This window comes from Leptonychotes weddellii, chromosome 2, assembly GCF_054177405.1.
Source record: "Leptonychotes weddellii isolate Sample4059 chromosome 2, ASM5417740v2, whole genome shotgun sequence".
Lineage (NCBI taxonomy): Eukaryota > Metazoa > Chordata > Mammalia > Carnivora > Phocidae > Leptonychotes > Leptonychotes weddellii.
Genome location: NC_138370.1, coordinates 84,972,150 through 84,998,084, shown reverse-complemented (window position 1 = coordinate 84,998,084; position 25,935 = coordinate 84,972,150). Strand labels below are relative to the sequence as shown.

Sequence of the window (25,935 nt, the reverse complement as noted above, 5' to 3'; positions counted from 1 at the left end):
ATTGTAGTTTTAATTTACATTTTGTTTATCATGAGGCCAATCCCATTTACATATGTCTAGGAGTCATATTTCTTTTTCTTTAAACTGTGTCTTTATATCTCTTTGCCCATTTTACAAAAGATTGTCAATTTTTCTCTTTTTGGGACTCCTCAGTATTAAGAAAATACATTTGTTGCTAATTTTTTCCACTATTTGTTATTTTTCCTTTTGACTTTTTAACATATTTTTTTTTTGACATGCAGTTTCTTTTTTTATTTTTATACAGATAATATATCAGAGTCTTTTTTTCTTTTATGATTCCTGAGTTTTATGTCACATTTCTGGGGGGCCTTCCCAACTCTAAGCTTGAAAAGCATTTCCTCATGTTTTCTTCAAAAGCTTTGAACATTTTACTTTTATTTTTTAATCAAATTCTGACATAAAGATGTGACCTAGGGTTCCAAATTTTTTTCCACATGTCTCCACAGATATCCCAAAACTATTTATGAGATTATCTTTCTCCTATTGATTTGAAATATCTCCCTTTTCACAGAGTAAACCCTCATACATGTTTTGGGCATGTTTCATCTCATTCCATTGTCTTACCATCTTTTCTCCAAGCACTTTTTTTTTAAAGATTTTATTTGTCAGAGAGAGAGTGTGAATGAGAGTGAGTACAAGCAAGGGGAGTGGCAGGCAGAAGCAGAGGGAGAAGCAGGCTTCCCACCAAGGAAGAAGCCCAATGTGGGACTTGGTCCCAGGACCCTGGGATCATGACCTGAGCCCAAGGCAGATGCTTAAGCTACTGAGCCACCCAGGCACCCCTTTCCCAGCACTTCTATTTCTGCTTCGTGCAACTGTTTAACTCAGGTAATTTCTTATTAATTACGTTTTCATTTAAGGCTGTATGTTTGGCCATAGATTTCTTTTGTTCCATGGCAACATTTTTTTTGGTGAGTGTTTCTCGTGCTCTGCTTCTCAGATTCCTTCCTCTTTTGTTCTTGAGATGTATTTTTATATATCTGTGACAGCTCTTCTTCAGTAAGATAAGTTCCCTCTGGACCAGCAACTGCAGGTTAGTAGCCAGTGTCCAGGCTTGTAAGAATTCTCCTTATGACTCAGAGTTACAGGCATGAAAAATATCTTTGAGCTTCTACTTCTCCCCAGCCAATTAAGATCAGAAGCTGTGGGGATAAACATAAGGCAGGGTTTCTTACCACAATCCCCTCCTAAACTGCCCCCAAATGTCTGACTCATTCTTCCCTGCCCTCTTTGTTTTCTCCCTAACTCAGTCCAGGGGAACTTCTAGCATAAGTCTACAACCTGTCTCCATGGTTCCAAATAAGAACCTTTATATACTCTTGATGATATTCAGGGTCTGCACTTATTTTAAAGAATAAAAGCTCTGCCAGTTTTGTCTGCATCTCAATTTGATATCAACTTCCACATTATATTAAGGTTTGGGCTTATAGTTCTCTCATAGTTTTACTTTCTTGCTTTTGTACTATTTTCCATGCCTTACTTACTCATATTATAACCAGAAGCCAATCTATGGCTTTAAAAATGTTGAGTTATTTTTTCTAGCCTTGACCTCACCCTAAACTCAAAAGTAAAAATCCCCCAAACTATCTGCTACCAATCTCCTGTGTGGATGCCCCATAGGCACCTCAAATTTAGTATGTTTAAAGAAGTAATCTGAAAGGGCACCTGCACCCCAATGTTTATAGCAGCAATGTCCACAATAGCCAAAACATGGAAAGAGCCCAGATGCCCATCAACAGATGAATGGATAAAGAAGATATGGTATATACATAAAGAAGATACACACACACACACACACACATATACACACTATGGAATACTATTCAGCCATCAAAAAATGAAATCTTGCCAGTTGCAATGACGTGGATAGAACTAGAGGATATTATGCTAAGCGAAATAAGTCAATCAGAGAAAGACAATTATCATATGATCTCACCCAAATAAGTTCTTCCCCACCTGCCTTTCCAATGTCACTTGATGTATCTCAGCATCCCCTAGTTTCTTTTTTTCTTTAAGATTTTATTTATTTGAGAGAGAGAGCATGTGCGAATGAGCAGACAAGTAGGGAGAGCAGACTCCTCGCTGAGCAGGGAGCCCAATGTGGGACTCAATCCCAGGTCCCTGGGATTGTGACCTGAACTGAAGGCAGAAACTTAACCAAGTTAAGCCAAAGTTCTTCAGCCAAAATCTTAGGTTTCATTCCTGAGTCCTTCCTTTTGCTCCAGTCACAATGCTCTCCTTTCAGTTCTAACAGTAAACATGTCTTTTTTTTTTTTTTTAAAGGCCAATGCACTTGGTACTCCCTCTGCCTAGAAAGTTCCCCCATATAGAATTTCTTGTCCTTTATGTTTCAGCACAAATTTTGCTCCTGAAAGACACGGTCCCTGATCACCATGTCTTAAGAAGACTTCATCATCACTTATTGCTGTTATTCTAAACACTCCATCTCAACTGTTTTCTTTGTAGTGGTTATCATATTCTCAAATTAATTTATTGCATTATTTGTGTAGTGTTGTTGTAAGGCTGAAATGAAGCTCTTCCACCTCCATACGCCTCCTCTAGGACTTGGCTCTCACCTCCTACCACACTAGCTACTCTTCTTCACATCTTCTCAACCTTTCAATTTTGAAATATATCAATATTCAGATCTTGGATCTTCTCTTTCTCTATTTACATTCACTTTTTACATAAGTTTATTAATGCCCTTAAGTACCATTTATATTCCACTGAAATTTATATATACAGCCAGCACCTCTTTTCTGAATCTAGACTTGTGAATCTAACTACTTACTCAACTTTTCTGCTTAGGTATCTGCTGTTGAACATATTAAAACCTAAACTTCAGACCTCTAATCCTCAACTTGTGCTTCCCTTAGTCTTCTCCGTTTCAGTAAAGGTCAATCCCATCCTTCCAGTTTTAGGCCAAAAATTTTAGAATAGTCCTTTACTCCTCTTTGTTTTCCTCATCCTCCACATCCAGTGTGCTTTCAGATCAATCTTAAAAATAATCAAAACAGAACAAGTCTCACTACCTCCACCACTTTACCCAAGTCCAAGCACCACTGCCTCTTTCCTCCATTTCTACACTAGCCAGGTACTGATTTCCTGTTTCCACCTTCACCAACCCAGTTCTCAACAAAGTAGCCAATGTGATCCTTTAAAATCTTAAGCCAGAGGATGTTACTACTCTGTTAAGAAGACCTGATGTCTTCCAAATTACTGAAACTAAAAATAAATGTCCTTACAACAGCCTTGAAGGCCAGACATTGCATGGATCCTGTTCTCTACTTGTCTCCTACACATACCCTGTTGCTTATTCTGTTCTAGCCACACAGGTTCCCTTATTTTTTTTGGATTATATTAAACCAAGTTCCACTTCAGGCCTTTGCACTTGATATTTCCTCAGTCTGGAATGTTCTCGTCAGAAATTTTCTTCACAATGCCCTAATCTCCCCAATGTAAAATAGCAATCCTTCTCCCACAATCTCCCAGTACATCACTACTATCCTCCTTACTCTAGTTTGATTTTCCACACAGCATTTACTGTCAATTGATATGCTATTAGTATCTTATTTTTACTTTTCTACCAACCACCCACTCCAACCCAAAAAATGTAAGCTCAATAAACACAATGACATTTCCACTTTTACTAATATAACCCAGTATTAAGAATGGCATCTGATGATCCAAGTATCCAATATATAATTGTTAAATGAATGAATGAAAGAATGAATGAATAGACCAGAGTAAAAGTGAGAACTCAAAAATACATACATACATGTTTGTATCTCACACTGGTGGTATTATAGATTAATAGTGAAAGACATGCCACTCAACAAATGCCAGTAAAACAATCAAATAGAGAACAAGTTTTTAAATATTCAGACCCAAAAAAAGTAAAACATAAAGGAAATAATAAAAAAATACTCATTTTTTACATTTCAAAACAAAAATTTTACAAACAAAATGACAAGCCATAGGATCAAAGATATTTAAAACAGTAAGATACCATTTCATGTTCACTTTCTGAAACATAAAGAACTATGACAATACAGTAAGTGTCAGTGACCTAAAAGAGTAACGGAAACTCAAATACACAACACTGTAAGAGAATAAACTGCTACAATTTTAAAGGTTAGTTTGGTGCTATCTCACAGAGTTGAAGATGAATATACCCTATGATCCCAAATTTCACTTCTAACTATGCAATTTGGAGTCACCCTTCACTACTTCATTTTTAGTATGTATGCCCAAGAGAGAATGTTAGCAGCATGGTTTTGTAGAAGTTTAAAAGCTCAATACAACTTTTTGGGGGCAGGGATGGGGAGTGAGAGTGCACCCATGCAGTCAAGTCAGGTGGGGAGAGAGGGAAAGGGAGAGAGAGAATCTTAAGCAGGTTCCACGCTCAGCACAGAGCCCAACACAGGGCTCGATCCTATGACCCAGAGAGCATGACCCCAGCGGAAATCAAGAGTGGGGCACTTAACCGATTGAGCCAGCAGGCGCCCCATAAAAAGCTGAGTACATCTTAAATGAGTATCAACATGACAACAACAAATGAATCATAACATAAAGACTGGAATTATATATTGTACAGTAGTTAAAATGAATCATTCAGAACCACATATAACAACATAGATAACATAAAAAAAAAAAAGTTACACAGAAAATATTGCAGAATACTGCCAGGAACACAATGCCACTTATATAGAAGAGTGGTTTTGAAAGTGTGGTCAGAGGTTCCCTAAGGGTTTCCTATACTCTAGAACCTTTCAGGGTAAGAATAAAACTAAGATATGATTTGCCTTTTCACTCTAGTTCTCTCTCAAGGATACAGTAGAGTTTTCCAGAGGCTGCATTCAAAAGCAGATATGATAATCCAACTGTCTTTTATTAAGCCTAATGTTAGAAAGAGTTGTAAAAAATGTGTAACAATGCTCTTCTTTTAAGTATGTGGTTTTGGGTTTGGTTTTTTTTTTTTTGGTCCTTGACAATATATATTCTTTCATTTAAAAGTTACTTATGTTAATATGTAATGAATTTATTATTAAATATTTATTAGTACATATTTTTAAAGTTTATCAGTTTAAATTTCAAATACAGCAAATACTGATACATAACCCACATAAAGGTTCTTTGACATCCTTAACAATTTTTAAGAGTGCAAAGAAAACCTAAAATAAAAAAATTTTGAGAACTGCTGATACAGAATCAAAAATGTATAAAACTTGAGCATATAACTAGTATGTGAATATACATACATATCTCCCTATGTAGTCAAACTGCATATAAGTTAGTCAAACTACATATAAGTTAGTCAAACTACATAGATATAAAAAGTAAATCCATAAGAGGAGTCATCTTATGGGGTATGAGATCAAAATTAGTAAGGGATACCTGGGAAGGCTTCGAATGTGGATTATTTTTTCCTTTAAAACAAAACAGAAAACTCAGACTTAAAGCAAATATGGCAAAATAGGTAGGTAGATGCATATTTGTTTTCCTATTTTATTTCTTGTATAACTGAAAAACTTCAGGGGTAGGAACAATACATCATTTTTTCCACAAATTCTTTTTCTGCAACCATTTCTTGTAGTTGGTGCCATTAATTTTTATGTTTCAATTCCTGTGAAGTCCATGGTTTGCAAGCTGCTTCTCTCTCTAAATTAGCAATTAATAAGCATAATAATTGAGATTTAAGCTACAAAAGTTTTTTTTTCCTTTCTAATGAATATGAATTTTAAATGATAATCTCAGAAAGATTTATAAGAATGAAACTATGAAACAAAGATGAAACTACGGATTTATGGAAGAGAAGCAAAAGGTGGCCTCATGATTCACATCATATAACATCAATCTGATGCTATTAAAGAGTCTTCCATTTTATAAAAACTAATTTCAACATGCATAAGAGACTACAAATAAAATAAAAAATACTGGTTCAAATAGATCCTTGTTATCTAAACTATAAAATTTCTCTATATAAATTGCTCCACAGAAAAACGTGTACTATTTCAAAACTGAATATGGTTAGAGCAACACAAATTATCAATATGAGCAAATTTATAATGTTTTAAATTAAAATATAGTTATTCCTCAATTCAAGAAATAGTTAAGGTCTCTACTATAATCTATGCCCTGGAGATAGAAAGGGAACAAGACAGTCAAGCTGTCTGCTCATTCCACTAGGTAGGCATAAAGTCGAAGTAAACAAATGCACAAAATAATTTCAGATCATGATAGACACTGAAAATTAAGAAATAAAGAAAACGAAGTGGGATAATCTGATGTAAGACACTGACTGGGTGGGGAGACTTCTTAGACTCAATGGAAAGGAAAGGCTCTCTGAGGAGATAATACTAAAGCTGGCATCTAAGTGATACCAGAGCAAGCAGTCATACAAAAACCTGCTGGCTGGAACTTGACCTATTGCAAAACATAATAAGGGTAATGATGTGGATAAAGAGCAATGAACAAGGATGAAAGTGGTACAAGCTGAGGTCAAAGGCTAGGCAAAGACAGGACCATGTAAAGCTTAGATTTCATTCTAGAGGTAGTGAGAAGCCATTGGCAGATGTTAAGCAGGTAAGTAATATGATCTGATATTCTAACTGCTTTGTGAAGATAAGAGGGACAACTATAGCAACGGGAAGACCATGTTGGGAGGCCAGTGCAGGAATCTACACAAGAAAGAATAGGAGTAGCAGAAATGGGGCTGCAGAGAAGTGAAGGTATTTGTTTTATCATTGAAATAAAACAAAAGTAGTTAACAGATTGAGTGTGGGGGATGAATGAAATTGAGGAATCGATTTCTAAATTTTTGATGAAAATTATGGATTTCCTATATGAAATATTATTTCCTTAGCTTTTTTATTGTTAGCTACTTTTACAATAGTGGTATATTACTGGTTGCATACCTTTCTCATCCTCTTTGAACTGAAAAGCTAGCCACAAGACCTTCTCATGTGATAGTAGAAGCAAAGAGGATAAGCCCAACTATTCATGCACATTTTAAGCCTCTATTTAGATCCTGTCTACTGACATCCCACTGGCCAAACCAAATAACATGGTTGAGCCATGTGGAAAAAGGCAGAGAAGTGTATTTCTACTCTAGTAGAAGGACCTGTAATACCATATGGCAAAGACCAAGAATACACAGAAAGATGAAGACCAAAAACAGGTAATTCAATCTATCACAATTTCTTTTTTTTTTTTTTAAAGATTTTTATTTATTATTTGATAGAGAGCACAAGCAGAGGGAGAGGGAAGCAGAGGGAAAGGAAGAAGCAGACTCCTCACTGAGCAGGGAGCCCGAATTGGGGCTGGATCCCAGGACCCTGGGATCATGACCTAAGCTGAAGGCAGATGCTTAACCGACTGAGCCACCCAGGCACTCCAATCTATCACAGTTTCTATGTATTCAAATCATAAGTCATAATTGTAAAAGGTCAGCAACTTCTGGAAAGCTCCAAATCTTTCTTCTAGATAACAACAAGTAAGGTATAATTAGTTCTCTTAATTAATACTTGTTTTTTTATTAAGCAATTACATGAGCACTTAAAATTCTATTTTATTACCAAAGACTATATTTAACTATGCATGTATATAGTAGAAAAAAATAACATTAGAATATATCTGAGATTAGAGGGACATCTGGATGGCTCAGTCAGTTAAGCATCTGCCTTTGGGTCAGGTCATGATCCTGCGGTCTTGGGATCGAGCCCCACATCCCTGCTTGCAGGGGCCTGCCTCTCTCTCTCTTCCCCGCTCATGCTCTCACTCTCTTTCTCTTTCTCTCAAATAAATAAATAAAATTAGATAAAAAATATATTTCTGAGATTAGAATAACATGAAAGAGTGAAATTGACTTAAAATTTAAGACAATTATATATAGTATGGTAAAAGACATAACTAGAATGACTGTAGGGTAAATAGGCAACCAATCAGAATATACTTCAAAGATGCATTTTTTTTTAATGTAAGCTCTATGTCCAACATGGGACCTGAACTCACAACCCTGAGATCAAGAGTCACATGCTCTACTCACCAACCCAGTCAGGTGTCCCTTAAAAGGTATTTTTAAAGACAGAAAAGTATTTACTTATTTTACTTCATAAAATCAAACCACTTTACCATATGGAAAGCATTTTATTTCATAAAATTTTTTTAAAACATCAAAAATGCTAAAAACAAAGTGAAGCAAAAAAAACAAACCCAAAAAACAAAAAGAAAAATATCTGCAACATACATAACTAACAAAAGATCCATATCCTTATTTTATATACACACACACACACACACACACACACACACACAAAGTTCTTACTAAACACTGAGAAAAGTAAGAATATTCCTACTTTTCACATCTCTTACCCCATGCTTAAAATGTTTCTTGAAACAACAAATGAGCTTGTGTGCTCTGATGAAGTTTTGGAAACATGATACATATTTTAGATGGAACAGAATGAAATTATCAAGACCTTTTAATAAAGGTAAGCAGAGAAATTTGAATTTGCTGTATAGGTTATCACAATCTCAGAGGAATGACGTAAAGAAAGCACTGTTTTACTATGGTTAATTGGTCAACTATGAACAAAATGAATTAGAATGTAAAGGCTAAAATTACGTAGATCAACTAGGAGTAGATGAATAAATATTCTAGATTAGGATAAAAGATTCAAGAAACATTCTAAGAAAATGATCAAATACCCTAGAATAAACTAAGAGAAAATAAAGAAAACTCTAGAAACAAGCTGAGGGCAGTGCTTCTTAAATTTCAATGTGCACAGGATGCACTTAGGAAATGGGTTAAAAGGCAGATTCAGATTCAAAAGACCTGATATTCTGCCTTTCTAATAACTTCCAAGAGATGCCAATAATGTTGATCTTAAGATCACATTTTTAAGTAGAAAGAGTCTAGGAAATAAGAATTAAGGAACAACTTAGATACTAAGAGTCCGTTTTCCAAGAATTCCAGATAATGGTCAAGTTTCATATTATATGCTTTCATCCTGTATCCTTCCCTCCATCTTGGCACTTTAGTTAAAGTTGCATTTATACATTTATTTTTGTGATTATTTGTTCAATGTATATCCCCCCACCCCACACTTAACCCAGTGTCCTGTTTGGCTCACAGCTCTAGCCCTGACACTGAGCGTATTTCTGGCAGCCAGCAGGTGCAGCATATTTGTTTCAGAAATAAATGAATGAGCCAATGAATAGAAATGCTGAAAGAGATGCTGATTTGAAAGATGGAAAGTCTAGTGAAGAACACTCCAGTGAAAAGATACATGTTGATCAGAGTGAGGATAAAGGCTGTTGATGCAGTTTTCATTGCTATCATATTAGATATGAGCACTGGTAACCATGTAAGTAAATAAAATTATTGAAGGAGTATGTATAACGAGAGAAGAACTAAGTAAGATTTGTTGGACAAACAGAGAGAACCTAGAGCAAGGGTGACCAAAGAATGTAGTCAGGGGATTTTGAAAGGAAGAAATTACAAATAATGAAAAAAGTTCTAGAATATATCATTGAAAGCTAAGATAGAATAAGCAATGAGTTCAGAAACTACACTACATAAATATCTTTCTGTGAATATATATTATATAGAAGTATAGAAGTCAAACATCACTAAGTTAAAAAATGAAGTCATAGATAAAAGTAGTATTTGCATATACAAATTCGAGATGATATGAAGATTTAGTGAGAAATTTAAAAAAATACATTTTTTTCAGAGGAATAGGAAACATGTTTGTGTTTGAAAATGCCAGGAGGAGCCAGGCTGGATATATAAACAAATGAAGTGGTCTTGGAATAGAATATCAGAGTGGGGAAACTGGATCAAATTAGGGTGTGTAGGCACCATCTGAAGACAGCAGCTAACTCAGCTCTACCAGATTACTGATTCAAAAGAATGAGAACCTAATATTGTCAAAATTTCCATTTTTTTTTTCAAGAAAAACAAAATCTGGATGTGTGTGTGAAATTTCCTGAATTGGGTAAAAAATATTCTACTTGTAGGGCATAACTTTACTCTCTCTGGTCTAAAAAAAAAACAAAAAACTGAGTTATTAAGAAGTAAATGAAAGAATGGCCAACCAGAACTAAAAATGTGACTGAAATTAAACAGTATAGATATGGAGCAATATGCTATGTCATTATAGCAGAAGTGATTAAGGTAGAGGAATGGTTCAGCAAATGATAAGGAGTACCAGGAACAGGAACCAAAGGTAGCAGCTCTTTGATATGAATATGAAGAGAAAGAACCCATCAAGGGTACAAAGAAAAGGTTTTAGGAAGGGAAAGTGGGAGGGTTTGAATGAATGGAAGTCCATCTTAACGTAAAAATAACATGGTTAAAAATTGGAAACAACGGACAATTCAGTGAAAAACGACTATCTTAGACTAAAAGAAATAGAATTTTGATTATGAAAATATTAATCCATTTATTTTATTTAAAATGTGAACAATAAAGACACTTTAGAAGATCTCTTAATCTGATAATATCTAAGAATAGATAATGACAGTTATTTTAAGCAGTATTAGTTATACAAGACAGATAATGGAAAGGGAATATTTTGCCTTGAAAATACCCCAAAACTGAGGGTAAGAGGGAAGCATACACTCAGTCTCATTCTGTTCTTAGTCCCTTTGTTGAGTATGCCAAAAATACTTGGAGCCAGTTAAGACAGAAGATAGACATCTGGCCACTTAAACTATCTGGACTAATGCCATATTCATACATGCTAAAGAGCAGACACAGAAGGTTAATAAATTAATAATCACTATACCAGTCTGGTCTACATTGAAAACTGACCTAAATAATATAACATTTCAATTCCTTTTCTTATCCAAGAACTTCAGCTGTCCTTCAATTAGGCTCAAACATATTCTAGATAGGTAAGTAGCATAATAATCACTTAGCACTTACTATACGCAAAATGCTGTTCAAAGCACTACAGTAAATATAAAAAATTAATCAGTCATGAATAATGCCATGAAGAAGCATATGCCTAATGGAGGAGATAACAGAGAGATATGCATAAATAACTACAAAAGAAGCTAAAAATCTAGAGAGATACAAGTGAAAAATTATAAATGTTCAAGAAGGAAATAAAAAGATTAGAGAAAAGATTCAACCATTTGAGGATTCCTATCTGACATAAAAAACAAATGTCAGTTTGGTCTTCCAGTTTCCAATTCTTTTCCAACAAGCATTTCACTACTAACACATTTTCTTGCCAAACTCTCAAAGTTTAGTCAGTCATCCTAATTCTTCATCATGATTTTATTCCATTTACACATTACAGAGAAGAAAATCTTTTTACTAAGGAAAATTGTTATCACACATAGAAAACTCATACCTGGTCCTGCAGACTGTTAACTAGAAATAAAAATTAGAGAATGGTATTTACCAGGAACAAAAATTTGTATTTCCCAGCACCACATCCATCTAAATCTCCAAGAACATCCTTGGGTTCAAGGACCATGACAGTAAGGTTCAAAAAGGAGATTCTTGTTGAACGAAATAACCACGTTCAGTTGTGCTTCTAAACCAGTCACAAGATCTGAAACTCTTTCTCACATCCCTAACTTAGATACCTTGACACTTCTGTCAAAAATAACTGGAATTTGTTTTACAGTTTTATGACTACCAGGAAACACTAACACTAACTCTAGAAAATACACAAAATATACAAAGTTTTGCAATAAGAGCCTAAAGGGGAAAAGGCAAAACGAAAGAAATCAGCTTCTAATTTTCAAGTAAAAATGTAATTGTCATCAACTTAGTTCCATCAACAGAAATGAGAAAAAAAAATTCTAAACACAGTAACAATAGCTTTGCAATTTAACCAATTAAGAGAGAAAAATGAAAAAGGGAAAAATAGAAATTAATGGGTCTTCATTCATCATACCCTTTAGTAGATCATGTAATTCCTTCCAACTAGTGTTAAAACATTCATGTATTGTATGGACACTATAACAACTATTTACCCCAAATATTATTTCTTTATAGAAATCGGATAAATATTATTTTAAGAATTTAAGCTCCGTGAAGGCAGGGCATTTTGTCTGTTCTATTCACTGATTTATCTACACCTGAACTCTACTTAACACAGACAAGGTTCTCAATAAATATCTCCAGCTAAACTGTGCTTAAAACACAAAAGACTCTTCAAGGGGCTCCTGGGTGGCTCAGTCGGTTAAGCATCTGCCTTCGGTTGAGGTCATGATCCCAGGGTCCCAGGATCTAGCCCCACATGGGCTCCCTGCTCAGCAGGGAGCCTGCTTCTCCCTCTCCCTCTGCCTGACGCTCTGCCTACTTGTGCTCTCTCTCTCTGTCGAATAAATAAATAAAATCTTAAAAAAAAAAGACTCAAATATTTGTTATAAGAATGAATGAATGTCAGAAGAAATTTTGTGACAACTAAATCTAAAAATCAAGGTGGTACATCATGTCAGAAAGGAAAGAAAGCAGCAACATTTAACTAGATTAAAATAATGTTCCTCTTATTTTTATTATCATATAGAAAAAGACCAGTAATTAACAAGTTACCACGTAGGTCCATGACTTCACGTAAGAAGTTTTTTTGTGGTATTACATATTTTATCTAGTATCACTGAAGATAAATACTAGGGAAAAAATTAGGAAGTAAACTGAAGAAAAGTGTATAAAATGCATTCGATACTGAATCGCTTCTCTGCAATTTCCCCAACTTTGTGGAACTGTGAAGAACTAAGATTTTTATCAATTTTCCAATACTATTAAATTGTCTCACACATGAATATATGAAACCATCAATATTATCAAGTGTTAGATGTTAAAAAGATGTTTAAAAAAAGTGGTTTTTAATTTTTTCAAAAGTGAAAAAATATTTTACTTTGCTTATATTTCATCTCCCACCGTGTTATAATAAGCTCTGATCTCTGTCTCCTTTGAAATATTGTAACTTCTTGAAAACAATGATTGCTTACCTGTTGAATTACATTTCTCCCTGCCTAAAGAAAATAGATTTCTATTAAAATTCTCTAAAGGACTTATTTAACAAATCAATCACCAATAAACCTAAAATAAAATCTTAACTCTCTGTCCAAAAGTAAAGGCTTAGATTATCTAATGCCATAGACTATGCAAAAATATTTCTCTTTAACTATGAATTGTATTCTCATATTTGCATTTCATTATGGTTACATTAGAGCTTCACAGTCTTAGAGTGTACTCTATGAATTATCAGAAACAGTTGTTAGAATACCAGAGTCACCTAATTTAATGATTAATTACTTTAATGATGAAGAAAGAATGTGACCCAGGTTCTTGAAAGATCCAGGAGGAAATTAAAAGCACCAAAATGTTCCAAATAGAAAGACTATGCTTCCTTTATCAAAGTGATTAATTTCTTCTGTCAGTCAGAAATTCGGGACTGGTGTGGTTTTTACATATAGCTCTAATTGCTTCTTATTTCCCTTCAATTAGTTAATAACTAAAATTCACACAGGGAAAAAAAAATTAGGAGGACCATCTAAGTAGAAGGACCTTTTTTCAGAAAAATCTATGATACCATACAGAAAGATCTGCTCAAAATGAGAATATAGCAAAAATATAGTTATCAGACATTATTTTAAATATTTAAAGGCATTTGAAATTTACATATAAATTCCAAGAAAATAAATTGTATAATTACCTAATTTAGTTGGACTAAGTTCAACTTAGTTAGCTAAGTTCTTTGAAACTGATTTCCTAAGGTGTTAAATCCAAATAACTTATAAGAAATGAAATTATAAAAAATGAAAATTCAGCTCTTCAACTAGGGATAGGATCTTCAGAAAAAGTAGGAAGTCAATAGGAAAAGAGTTGTTTATGTACAGAGATTTAAGTCTCTTAAAAAGTAGAGATTTACATATTAAAGACACTGATTCTATAGACAGTGATTTCACATTTAAAACTGTCCACTGAACCTGGTATTTCATATTTGTGCACCAGTATCACCTAACAGATTTACTTGTTATTTAAAAATGATCTACTAGTTTTAACCCTGATGTTGGTGGCTAAAAGCAAAAGATAACAGATTTGCCCTGAGTTTTATTGGACTGCACTTATACATTAAAAACTCTGCAATAATATCACACCTCGCAGAGACACATCCCTTTGGGTGACTTTAATATACCCATCCCATGTTTGAATTCCATACCACTATCCATAAAGATCATTCCGGCCTACTACTGTATCACTTACACGGGTAATCTGGAACCTACACTCAAATCACAACTGTGACACACACCCCTGTCCTCCACAAACTTCTAATCTACTCTCCCCCTCAAGTCCTTCAAAGAATTTGATTACAAACCTGTATACATACACACATACTTCAAATCCCAGCTCTGCCACTTACTAGCCTTTAACCTTGGACAAGTTACTTAGGCTTTCTGTGCATCGGTTTCCTCATCCATGAAATGGGAATAATAGTATCTATTTCACAGGATTACTATGAAAATAATTCGGTATTTGTAAATCATTTAGAACACTGACTGACACATAATGTTTACTATACTATTAATATTTTCAGTATCACTTAAAAATTAATAGTTTTCATACCATTAGGTAGGAGGACATCATAAAAATAAACACCACTCCTTTCAAAGCAATTCAAATCCTGCTTAAATGACTCCTAGAGACACACAGAGAAACAGACAGACAGACAGACAGCTACACACACACACGTACGCTAATCACCACACAGTATACCTGCAGCTTTGGGGGACAAACTTTTGCCTGCTAAGAAATACTTACAGTGTAGGGATAAAAGTATATGCAAAATGAGTAATTCAAGCAGCAGTGAGGCAATAACAAGCACAAAAGTAAGAACTTCCCTGCTTTCTTTTACAATGAGCAGAGGAGTGATATGCAAAAAATTATTTTCAAAGAATCATGTTTTCTTTGCTCACTTGCTCTTTTCTTAGACCAATCCATTTATCAATGGAAAAATGCTTAACTGAAGTTAGGAAGAAGTTGTTTTTCATACTGCTCACTAAAAGTACTAAAATTATGCCAGATTTTCATTATTTTATAAATATCACATTTTTAAAAGTACCACTTAACTTTTTGTTTACTTGAAAGGGGACTAAACCCCAAACGCAGACTTTCTTCAGATTCTCAATGGCCAATGATCTCTTTCAAAAAGGACTTGTCTTACTTAGAGAAATAATAATACTACAAGCAAAAAAGATAGGAGATTCTATGCTGAGAGTTCCTTTAAATTCGGCGTCATGTACAGTTCACCCTCCCTCAAAATGTAGCCTATTTTCCAGGCAGCTAAGTGGTTTTCTCTACCATAAGAACAAATATCCTTTATTAGTTATAGATAACATTAGAAAAGTAAATAAACAATTGCCATAAGTTTAAAAAAAATTAAGTTTCTGCAGTGTTTCACATTCTGTTATTAAACAAGTAAAATAAAAGACATTCTTTTAATCCATATCCTGTACAACACAAAGCTTAAATTCTGTTTCCTTCAATACTCAAAATAAACATGTGTATTTACAACTACAGATTATCCCCAAATGTACAGAAGTAGTACAGGTACCCGACAAAATTTAAACAGACAAAAAAACTAAAAAAAAAAAAAAAAAAATCTAGAAAACACTAGAAACCAGAACATCATGGCATTGTTATTGTTACCTTTTAAATGCTTCAGCTGGGTTCCTTTCACATTCTCCAGGCTGTAAGAGGCTTTGGACTGCTGGATCCCTTAGCTTATCCTCATATCCTTGGAGTAGTCCACTGCGGCAGATCTGGGCAACTAGACCTCTAATAAACCCTCCAACACACAAAGTATCAGAGTCCTGGGCTTTGCAGAAATGAAAGGCCAAAGCCTGGCGATGTAAACCTCTCTGCAAGCTTATAGGTGAACTTGGCCACAACAGCTCAGTACATAGGGCTGTCTTGCCACTGCCAGGCCCTCCTACCAACAACACACCCCAGGCAGCTCCTTTTCCAGAGACAACACTAGCATTATTCCCAGAATTCATTACAAGGGACGGTGTGTTGACAGCACTATTGCAGCAGTTGGTTTTCTCCTGGAGGCAATGCTGAAGCTTGTGGAAAACCCACTCCCTACAGTAAAACTGCTTCCCCTGCAGTAAACTCGTTTGAGCCATTTTGCAGACTTTCTCTTCCCAAGGATTAGTCATAATAGGTTCCTTATCTTCAACATTTGCTAGATCCCGGATACATCAACACAGGTCTTTACATCCATTAGGACATAACTTGCAAATTAAGTTGACTGTGAATGATATAGTAACGAGTTACAGTAAAACTCAACAGCCACAGATGCCATTTGCCAATAGAATGTGCATGACTTTATTTGGCTCTTTACTCTTGATTATCAGCAGAGAATATATTAGTTTAATTGTTGAACTGGTGGAAAATTGCCTGGTTCCAAAGCGTGGCAATACTTTCCCTAAATCTTGATGGGTCACATAACTCCATGGTTATATCTTGGGAGTTTATGTGATTGTGGATGTTTCAAGTGTGCAGATGAGACAATACATCTGGAAAACTAAAGAGAATGCCCAATCTTTCAATTTGTACAAAATGCTTCTCCAGATTCGAAGTGTTAATTCTGTATCTGAAAATTAGAGATGCAGAAAAGATGTCCATTATAGTAAATGCCATCAAAGAGATTACATGTATACAGTAGACAGGTAGCTCTATATTTCTTGTTGACGGATAGTCACTCAAAGTACTAGACCTTGCCAGTTTCAGGCGTCTGGGAAACTGCCATGGAGGGAACTGTTTCAGATTAAGGTCTTCTATGTGGCATAAATGACAGGCCACTGTGAACACCTTCTTAATCCAAAGCATTCGTTAAATGCATTTTTCAAGAGAGTAAATTCTTAATGAACCTGTTCACAGATTTCTAGGTTCAAGATATCTGGCAAATCAACAATTTCCACAAGTAACTAAAATAAAACAACAATATCTTCGTGCAAAATATTGTATGTTAAGAGCCTGTTTACTTAAAAGCTTACAAAGGATACAACTGCCAGTTAAAATAATCTCAAAATTCCATATACTTAAAAAAAAATCCATACGCTTCATCTTTGGCACTTTGAAAAAGTTGGACAATTATCCCCAGAATCATAATTACATTTTCCTTTCTGTATTTTACTTCCTCTATGGTTATGCTTCCCAAACAACTACATTTTAATCAAGTTACTCTAGATTTAAAAAAAAAAAGAACTTTATGTAGAAAGAAAAAAAAAAGGCTTTATGCACACACAGTAACATCCTTAACTCCAGCCAAAAAGGTCTTTCCGAGTAGCTTGGTAGAACAGCGCCAGTTAAAGGAAGCTCTATTAAACTGCACAGTCCAGCCAGTCAAGGACTCTGTTGACTCGGCTAGTCACACTTCTTTGTTGATAGTTTGCAAAATCTAGGGGATGCTTACCTGCGTTGTGGCTGGATGAGAATGGGTTAAAAAAAAAAATTGAGGGGAGGATGGGGATGATCTTGAATGATAAATCTAAACACAAGTACAACGTGAATTCCTTCCTTCCTCGGCGCTAAAGATAAAGGTTTCGGATGGGGGTGAGGAATGGAATCTACTACTGTGGCCGGAGAAAAGCCTGCTGGGGAGAATTCCTTCCGAGACAGAAAAGGGATAAGGAGTAGAGTGCTTCAGGGCTGGTGGGTGTTCGCCTAGAGTTCCGGCCTCCAGTTTCAGCTGACAGACAAAAGGAACTCCGGGATTCCCAGAGACGGGAACCACCTTCGGTTTGAGCAGCCTCCAGGAGCCACAGGAGGGCCACCTCTGAGAAGCCACGGACGGAGGTGCAGCTTCTACGCTGAGGTCTTCCCTTCCAGAAGGCTGGGAACGCCCCAACACCCCGCCCCGCCCGAGATTTTGGGGTGTGTCTTTTGAGGGGGGAGGGGGTGCCCGACGTCCTTGCCAATCCCAGATGAGGGGTCGCCTCCCTGTTGGTGCCCAGCTCTGCGCCCCCACCACACGCGCCGCTCCCGCCCCCGCCCGACCCACGGCGGAACGTGGGGAGAAGTCGGTCTGGGGCCGGCGACTGGAAAGGGTGGGTGGGTGAGCCAGGTTCGAGCCTAGCCACAGCCCCCGAGCTTCCGACCTGAGGAGGGGCCTCGCTTCTACCCCCGCTGCCGCCCCTCGGTTACCTCGGCCCCAGCCGCCGCCGTGGCCGCCGCCGCCGCTGCAGACTCTAAACCCCAGACACTTGCTCCTCTGAGAATCCGCGGCCGCCAGCGCTCCCCGGACTCCAACTGCAGCCGCCTCCTCCACCCGGCCTGGGGTTCGCTCTCAGCTCCAGATCCTCCTGTTGGCCCCCGGCAACTGCCAATTCCAGCTGCCCCAGCAGCCTCGGTCGTGCTCCTCCCAACCCCCACCGGCCAACCGCCGCCGCCGCCGCCGCCGCCGCCGTCAGGGCAGTGACTGTCTCAGGCAGCCCGGGACTCGGCCGGCTCCGCCCCGCCCCACTCCGCCGCCCCGCCCTCAGGCCCAGGCCCCGCCCCCACCCGACCGCTCGGCCTTTCTTCGCCCGCCGGCTCCTCCCCTTGCCCCTCCCTTCCCCCCAGAGCGCCGGCCCGTCGCCGCCCGTGCCTGGGCGTGTGCGGGCGCCTGGACCCCGCTGCCCGAGTCGCTGGGGAACCTTTTGGGGGTGGCCTTGGGGCCCCGCCTTTCGGAGGGGCGGAGAAAGGGGCGGGGGCTGCGTTCTCACGTCCCCGAGCTCACGCGAGTCGCTGCCCCCACCCACCCCGTCACCACTGGGCCTTGAGCCTTTCTTTGTCTTCCAGGCCGGGAGGGACTCGCTGGCTTTGGGGGCCGTATCCGCTCCTAGGAAGGGCAGTTGAGCTGGGAGAGTTGCCCCTTGCCTCTCCCTTAAACCCCTTGTTCCAAAAGACCACTCCAGACCCGTCCTATTCTTCAGTGGTCCGGGTTCCCTTTCAATCCATTAAATTCCCTTGATGCTTTTACTTTCTCAGTCTGGGACTGAGAGAAGCAAGGCAAGGACTGGGAAGAATATTGTAAAAACAAAAAAATAGCAGGGGTATAGGGCGACATTCCCATCCGCCTCATGAAAAGGACATGGCCTCCACCAGATGGAGGTTGAAAGCAGTCATGATTCGGACTCAGGCTGCTTCCCTCCTGGACAGTTGGATGAACCGCAGGGGCCACTATAGGGGAAAAAGTCCATAGTCGAGGTCAGACTGTAGAATCAGATGAACTGCCCTAGAAGGCCTGACTATAGGCAGTTACTATTGAACTAGACAGGCCAGTTGTTTGCACTCACTTGGACCTGGGTTCTTTAGATTCCAGATTTCTACTGGGAAGGTAAATGTACTTTCGTCAACTGAGAGAGTAGAAAACGTGCTATCTTTATTGTTTTTTTATTTATGCTAAAGCCATGAGCTCTCCATCTCCCATTCACCATTAATTTGAATGTTTATTTCCCAAATATCAAACCAGCGTCCCATCTGTTTTTTCTGGAATTTCAAAGTACAGCTCTCACACTTAACTAGAAGATCATAAAACCAAATATATCGTGCTTGTGCTTACCCTTCCATTCTGTTTATTCCTAGCCTATCCATGGCATTTGGAGTTTGTTGATCTTAGTATTTAATTCATTTTATGTGAATTCTGAGGTTCTTTTCCGAAGCACAAGCAGAAAAGGCAGAAGATATAAAATCTCCAGAATTAGAGAGTTGAAATTTGATTTTTTAAAAAATACAAATTGGTTTGCATTTGCTTAAGCAATTTTAATTACCACTTAGCTTGTTTGCCATGCAGCTTTATAGTCATCGAGTCCTTCAATTTCATGGCTGTGATATTATATGTTTAGAGAAAAAATTTAAATAAGTATGTACATCATACTATCATTTCCATTAAACTATTTGCTGATATAATAACTAAAATAATTTCTGCCCAATAGAGAAGTTACAAAAAATTGGTTGAGTGGGCCTATTTTTTTTATGATAACTAACCATCTCAGAATGCTGTTTGAAATAGCATCAGGGATAACTGAGCTGTAATTAATCTTTAGACTCGCTTAGAATTTTTTTTGGCTTAAAAGTTTATTTCACATTTCATTTTTATGGCTTTTGCTTTCCCCAATAGAAAAATTTCTGATGAGCATGGACTATGCCCTACACAGCCTTGCATTCCCCACTCTTAGCAAGGTTCACAGCATGTAAAGCCTGTCTGTTCTTTCATTCCACAATTACTTACTTGGAGGCTTCCAACGTACCTGGCATTATGTTGAGCTTAGCGATAGGTTATACACCATTGTGGCAGGATGAACACAGTTTCTTAAAGTCTGGGGGACTGTTGCAGGGCAAAGGAAACTTGGGATTACTTTAACCTTCCTTTCTTTTTGGAATACCCATTTATCTCTCCCATTTTTGATATGAAGCAATGATGTTTTTTGTTTTTTCCACCTCTTCTAGACTATATTGCTACCTTTAAATCTCTCTCACCAAAAGCTGAAATCTCCATTGTTGGGAAATATATATATATTTATTTATGTATATAAATGTGTATATATATATATCAGACACATGTGCATGTATATATCTAATATGTGTGTGTATGTGTTTGTGTGTGTACACTTACTGGGCCTATTTATTGACCTAACCAGGACATTTTTTGAGAACAAAAAAGAGAAAGAGACAATAAAGTTAATTAAAATTGTGTAATTCTTACATATATTTATTTATTGACTGGAAACTTGATTATGTTATATTGGTGGAGATATCGAATAGTTCTATTCAAGTGTTATTTTCCAAAAATATAACAATTACATATATTAACATAAATATACATTTATATACAAAATTTTATAAGATTTTTTTTATCAATTACATGAATGCTAAAAATGACATAAGCAGCATACTCACTCTTAGTACATATTCATATACGTTAATAAATTTCTTAGTATATTTTCTCTAGCACCACATACTGATATTTTTCCAAATAATGCATTTTTTTAAAACGTAGTTTTCCTCATTGTTGGTATGCCTGGGTGGCTCAGTCATTAAGCGTCTGCCTTTGGCTCAGGTCATGATCCCAGGGTCCTGGATCGAGCCCTGCATTGGGCTCCCTGCTCAGTGGGGAGCCTGCTTCTCCCTCTCCCACTCCCCCTGCTTGTGTTCCCTCTCTCACTGTGTCTCTGTCAAAATAAATAAATAAAATCTTTAAAAAATATATTTCCTGAAATTTTCCTCACATTTGAATAAATTTGAAATTATTGACACCATTAATGCTTCTCTGTAGACCATGGTATTTTTAATTGAAAATTTTCTAAGTGCTGAGGTAACTAATAAGTTGAGAGCAAGCTCTAATAAATAAAATATATTCTCAATTTAAATTTCTTTATATTGAAATGCACAGTTTTCAGCCCAAATCTTTCCATAGATGTATTCTTTTTTTAACCTCACTCAGAGTAACATCATTCAACAAATATTTTTACAAGACAAAGCTCATCATATAAACTTTCTTTACATTTATTTTGATAGTTCCCCTTATCATGGAGTACATTCAGTTCCCTCCTTGCTTGGTAGAGGTATATTTCAATATCTTCCTGTTTGCAACTTTTGTTTTCAATAATTACAATCCCTGAAAGCTGCAAACATCTAATATTTTAATTTCAGAGTTCCGATGATTTTAAATGAAATGCTATGAAAATTCAAAGGATTCATTTTAGTCTTCTAGTTTAACTAGTGTAGATCCCTCAGATTTGTTTACAAAGTAATTCTTTAAATAAATATCACTGGCAGTCTTGCAGATTATGCCACAAATTGAAAGAACTCTGTTTACTACGAAAAGCATTCAGCGTACTTGCTGTATGCTCTACTACAGGGTAACTCAGTCTCTATTTCAGCTATACTTTACCTTTGGTTTTTCAGCATTTACCCCTGACTCTAACGTGGCAGCCTGGTGAGTTCATGCATGTCAAAGGCAGCAGCAGCAGCAGAACCCAACACCTGACTGGTGTACCAAACACCTGGTGGGATCAACAAGCTTGCAAGTTTCTCTACTACAAAAACCAGAAGTTGGCCGTGCCTAGCCTCCCATATCAAACTATACTTTTTTCCCCTAGCTGCTATCCTTCACACTACCCTTGAAAGGAAGGGGTTAGTTACTTTGCATCTGGAAAGAGTCTGGAAAAGAGTTATTGCTGGCAATCTTTCAAATTTCCCCACAAATTTAAAGAACTCTATTCACTGCTAATGCATCTCACACACTATTAAACAAGACCATAGCAGAAGCTGCAAATAAATATGAAGGGCTACCAATCCCCTTCCAGATTATTTCAATACTACTGTTAATAACAGTGTTTTGTTTACACAAACACGCACAGGTTATGGTAGTTAATTGGACCTGATGTGGCCCTAGACTATAGAAGTCTTTGACATAGTAAGCCTAATGATAAGAACATCCAGCTGTGGCTATCTGCTTAAATACTCTTTTTAAAAGAATGCTTATTTAAGCTTTCCATTTTAAAAGTCCTGTTGCCAACTCTATTTGTTTCTGTTCTTGAAAACAAGCCTAAAAGTTGTTTTTGCTTATAAAATGTGTAAGGTATAGTCCTTTCCTTCAAACGATTAAACAAACTCCAGAATAAGATTCATTTTGCAGAATTACCAGCTAACCGAAATAAAGACTGAAGTATCTGTGGTTACTGAGTAGCTGGCTACAATGCTCTTATCCTTATCCTACAGGCTCCTAGATAGAGCAGAAATTCAATAGACCCTAAAATTGCACCTATAATACACATGCTAGTATGAGTCTGAAATTCATAACCTTGTCCAGCTCCCAAAGACAGCAAGGAATTTAAAGCAGCACGTTAAAATCTTCTAAAATATGTCCTTCCATTGGATTCTCATAACTGCTTTTTCCTACCTTTTCTTATATAGGCTTATATATAGTTTAAATGCCCAGTTCCAAACATGAAGTCACCATCACCCTTTTCTCTAATCACTTATCCTGATAAAGGTCATTTGTGTATTCTCTGAACCACATTTTAAATATCTGAGAACAGTTGAAACTGACTTGGTAAAAAGTTAATTCCTGACTCCTATGTCATATTGTCACATGTAGAAACAGAAATAATTACATATAACTATAGTCATTTAAAAGTAGTGCAAAATGTCATTTGTCAAGGTGGACTTCTCTAACTTCATTATGTCTATGTACAACGCATTCTTTAATAAAATGTCAGTGAAATATGAGATAAAATTAATCTCTTGATTTGCTGCGCATAATTTGTTAACTTGATAGGCCCAAGGTAAATGAGAGATATTATTTTATTTATTGTCTTTAGTCTCTCTGCTCTTCTAGGCACCATATCTTGTTTTTTTCTTCTTCTAAGTCTCTGTTATTTGCTACACCAGTACACTCTGACATCAGCAACCTCTGAGAGGTAGGTTGTATTAATACGGAAGATTAATATAATATGCTAGAAAACATAAAATAAACTGAACGAAGAATCTGTGGGAGTAACTCATCTCGGAAAACATTTTCCTAGGGTCACAAAGCCTCCTGTGGGGACGCCTGGGTGGCTCAGTCGGTTGGGCGTCTGCCTCCGGCTCAGGTCATGATCCCAGGGTTCTGGGATCGAGTCCCGCATCGGGCTCCCTGCTTCTCCCTCTGCCTCTGTCTCTCTCTCTGTCTCTCATGAATAAATAAATAAAATCTTAAAAAAACAAAAACAAAAAAAACAAAGCCTCCTGTGAATCCCACGCTTCCCATCCCACACATGTTGCCAGGGAACTCATTTATATTTCACTCTGGTGATGGTGGAGGCAGGGACAGTCATATAATGTAGCAGGGCCAAGAGGCCTGTGGCAGGGTGGTTAACTTCTCAGAAAGTTTGTTTTGTTTTTTCTACATCAGGCTAGATGTTAAATGACCTCCATGAGGTAATTCATAATTTTCTTCCTAGTCAGTTTTATCTAGGTGCCTATATTTCTTATTAGTGCTCTTCAGTTAGCCTAATATATGATCATTCCTTTAGATCATTCCTTTCATTTTCATTTAATTTTGATTAAGCCCCTCTATTTTTTTGAAAATTCTTCTGATGGAAAAATGTAACTGAAATCCTAAGTCTAGAACTGAATTGGTTGAGGAGTGCCGTATGCCAAGTCTTTAAAGCATGAAACATAGCATTCTGTCAGACATGAATGGTAAACTAGAAACATAATGAAAACACCACTCAAAAATTATTTTCTAGGGGCACCTGGGTGGCTCAGTCATTAAGTGTCTGCCTTCGGCTCAGGTCACGATCCCAGGACTCTGGGATCGAGCCCCGCATTGGGCTCCCTGCTCAGCGGGAAGCCTGCTTCTCCCTCTCCCACTCCCCCTGCTTGTGTCCCCTCTCTTGCTGTGTCTCTGTCAAATAAATAAATAAAATATTAAAAAAAAAATTATTTTCTAAAAGGCATATCTATAGATTCCACACCAGAAAAAGGAAACAATGTTTTTGTTCCTTTCAACTTTTGTCCTAGGTAGACACCAAAGATGCCCTCAAAGAACCATGATTACTGGACTCTATGCCCTTAAGCAGTCGCCTCACAGTGTATCTGGTCTGGCCTATGACTTGCATTAACCAATAGAATGAGGCAGAAGTGGCACTATACAATCTCCTGATCTAGATTTGAAGAAGGCTGGCAGCTTCTGTGTCATGTCTTGGAATGGTCACCTTTGGGAACCGCCATTAAAGAAGTCTGGCTAATCAAAAAACTGAAATCTTGCCATTTGCAACAACATGGTTAGAACTAGAGGGTATTATGCTAAGCGAAATAAGTCAGTCAGAGAAAGACAATTATCATATGATCTCACTGCTATAAGGAATTTGAGAAACAAGACAGAGGATCATAGGGGAAGGGAGGGGAAAATGAAACAAGATGAAACCAGATTAAGAGACTCTTAATCTCAGGAAACAAACTGAGGGTTGCTGGAGTGGAGGGGGATGGGAGCGATGGGGTGGCTGGATGATGGACACTGAGGAGGGCATGTGCCATGGTGAGAGCTGTGGATTGTGTAAGACTAATGAATCACAAAACCTACCCTGAAACAAATAATATATGTTAATAAAAAAAAAAAAGTAGAAGACGAAGTCTGGGTACCCTGCTAAAGAGACCATGTGGCCGACCACACTAGAAGGCCCCAGTGGAGAGGCCCTGAGATCCTCTGGAGAAGTGGAGAAGCCCAGCCAACCCATCATCCCAGTTGGGCCTTCTGATGACTCCAGCCTAAGCCACCGTTTACTACAACTTCATAAAGAACCCCAAGTAGGCCCACTGCAAGATTTGTCTAGCTGAACCCAGTGGAACCCCAAACTATAAGAGATGTCAACATGATTGCTCTTTTAAGCATCTAAGTTGTAGAATGGTTTGTTATATAGTAATAAGTAACTAAAACACTATATGATAGAAATAAATCTATTATTTCACAAATACTACATATAATTTCTACTGTCCCTCTCTTCATCTAGTCTCTTGGGCAATTTAAATAGCTCTGGAGAACTGAAACAACATACCTTTATTTATACCATCCTACTTTTCTGTGGTATATACACTATCCATTTGAAAAATAATTAGAAAAATGAGACAGAAGGGTCGCCTAAGTGGCTTAGTTGGTTAGGCATCTGCCTTCGGCTCAGGTCATGATCCCACGGTCCTGGGATCAAATCCTACATCGGGCTCCTTGCTCAGCAGGGAGCCTGCTTCTCCCTCTCCCTCTCCCTTCTCCCTCTGTCTCCCCCTGCTTTCCCTCACTCTCTCTCTCTCTCTGACAAATAAAATCTTAAAAAAAAAAAAGAAAGAAAGAAAAATGAGACAGAAGTTAAGTGAACTTTTTAAGATCATATAGATTGAGGATTTATATTTATTTC

General features: G+C 37.3%; 1 protein-coding gene across 1 annotated transcript in view; it reads right to left on the bottom strand.

The window, feature by feature from the left end:
• ANKRD50 (ankyrin repeat domain 50) overlaps window positions 1-18,460 on the bottom strand; it is a 33,164-nt gene extending 14,704 nt beyond the window's left edge. Inside the window, exons 1-2 of the mRNA XM_031034317.2 lie at window positions 18,203-18,460; window positions 15,701-16,649 (exon numbers count right to left, since the gene is read on the bottom strand). Of these exons, the coding sequence (XP_030890177.1) occupies window positions 15,701-16,212 (512 nt within the window). The 5' untranslated portion in view covers window positions 16,213-16,649; window positions 18,203-18,460. The remainder of the gene's footprint in view (window positions 1-15,700; window positions 16,650-18,202) is intronic.
• Window positions 18,461-25,935: the final 7,475 nt, after the last annotated feature.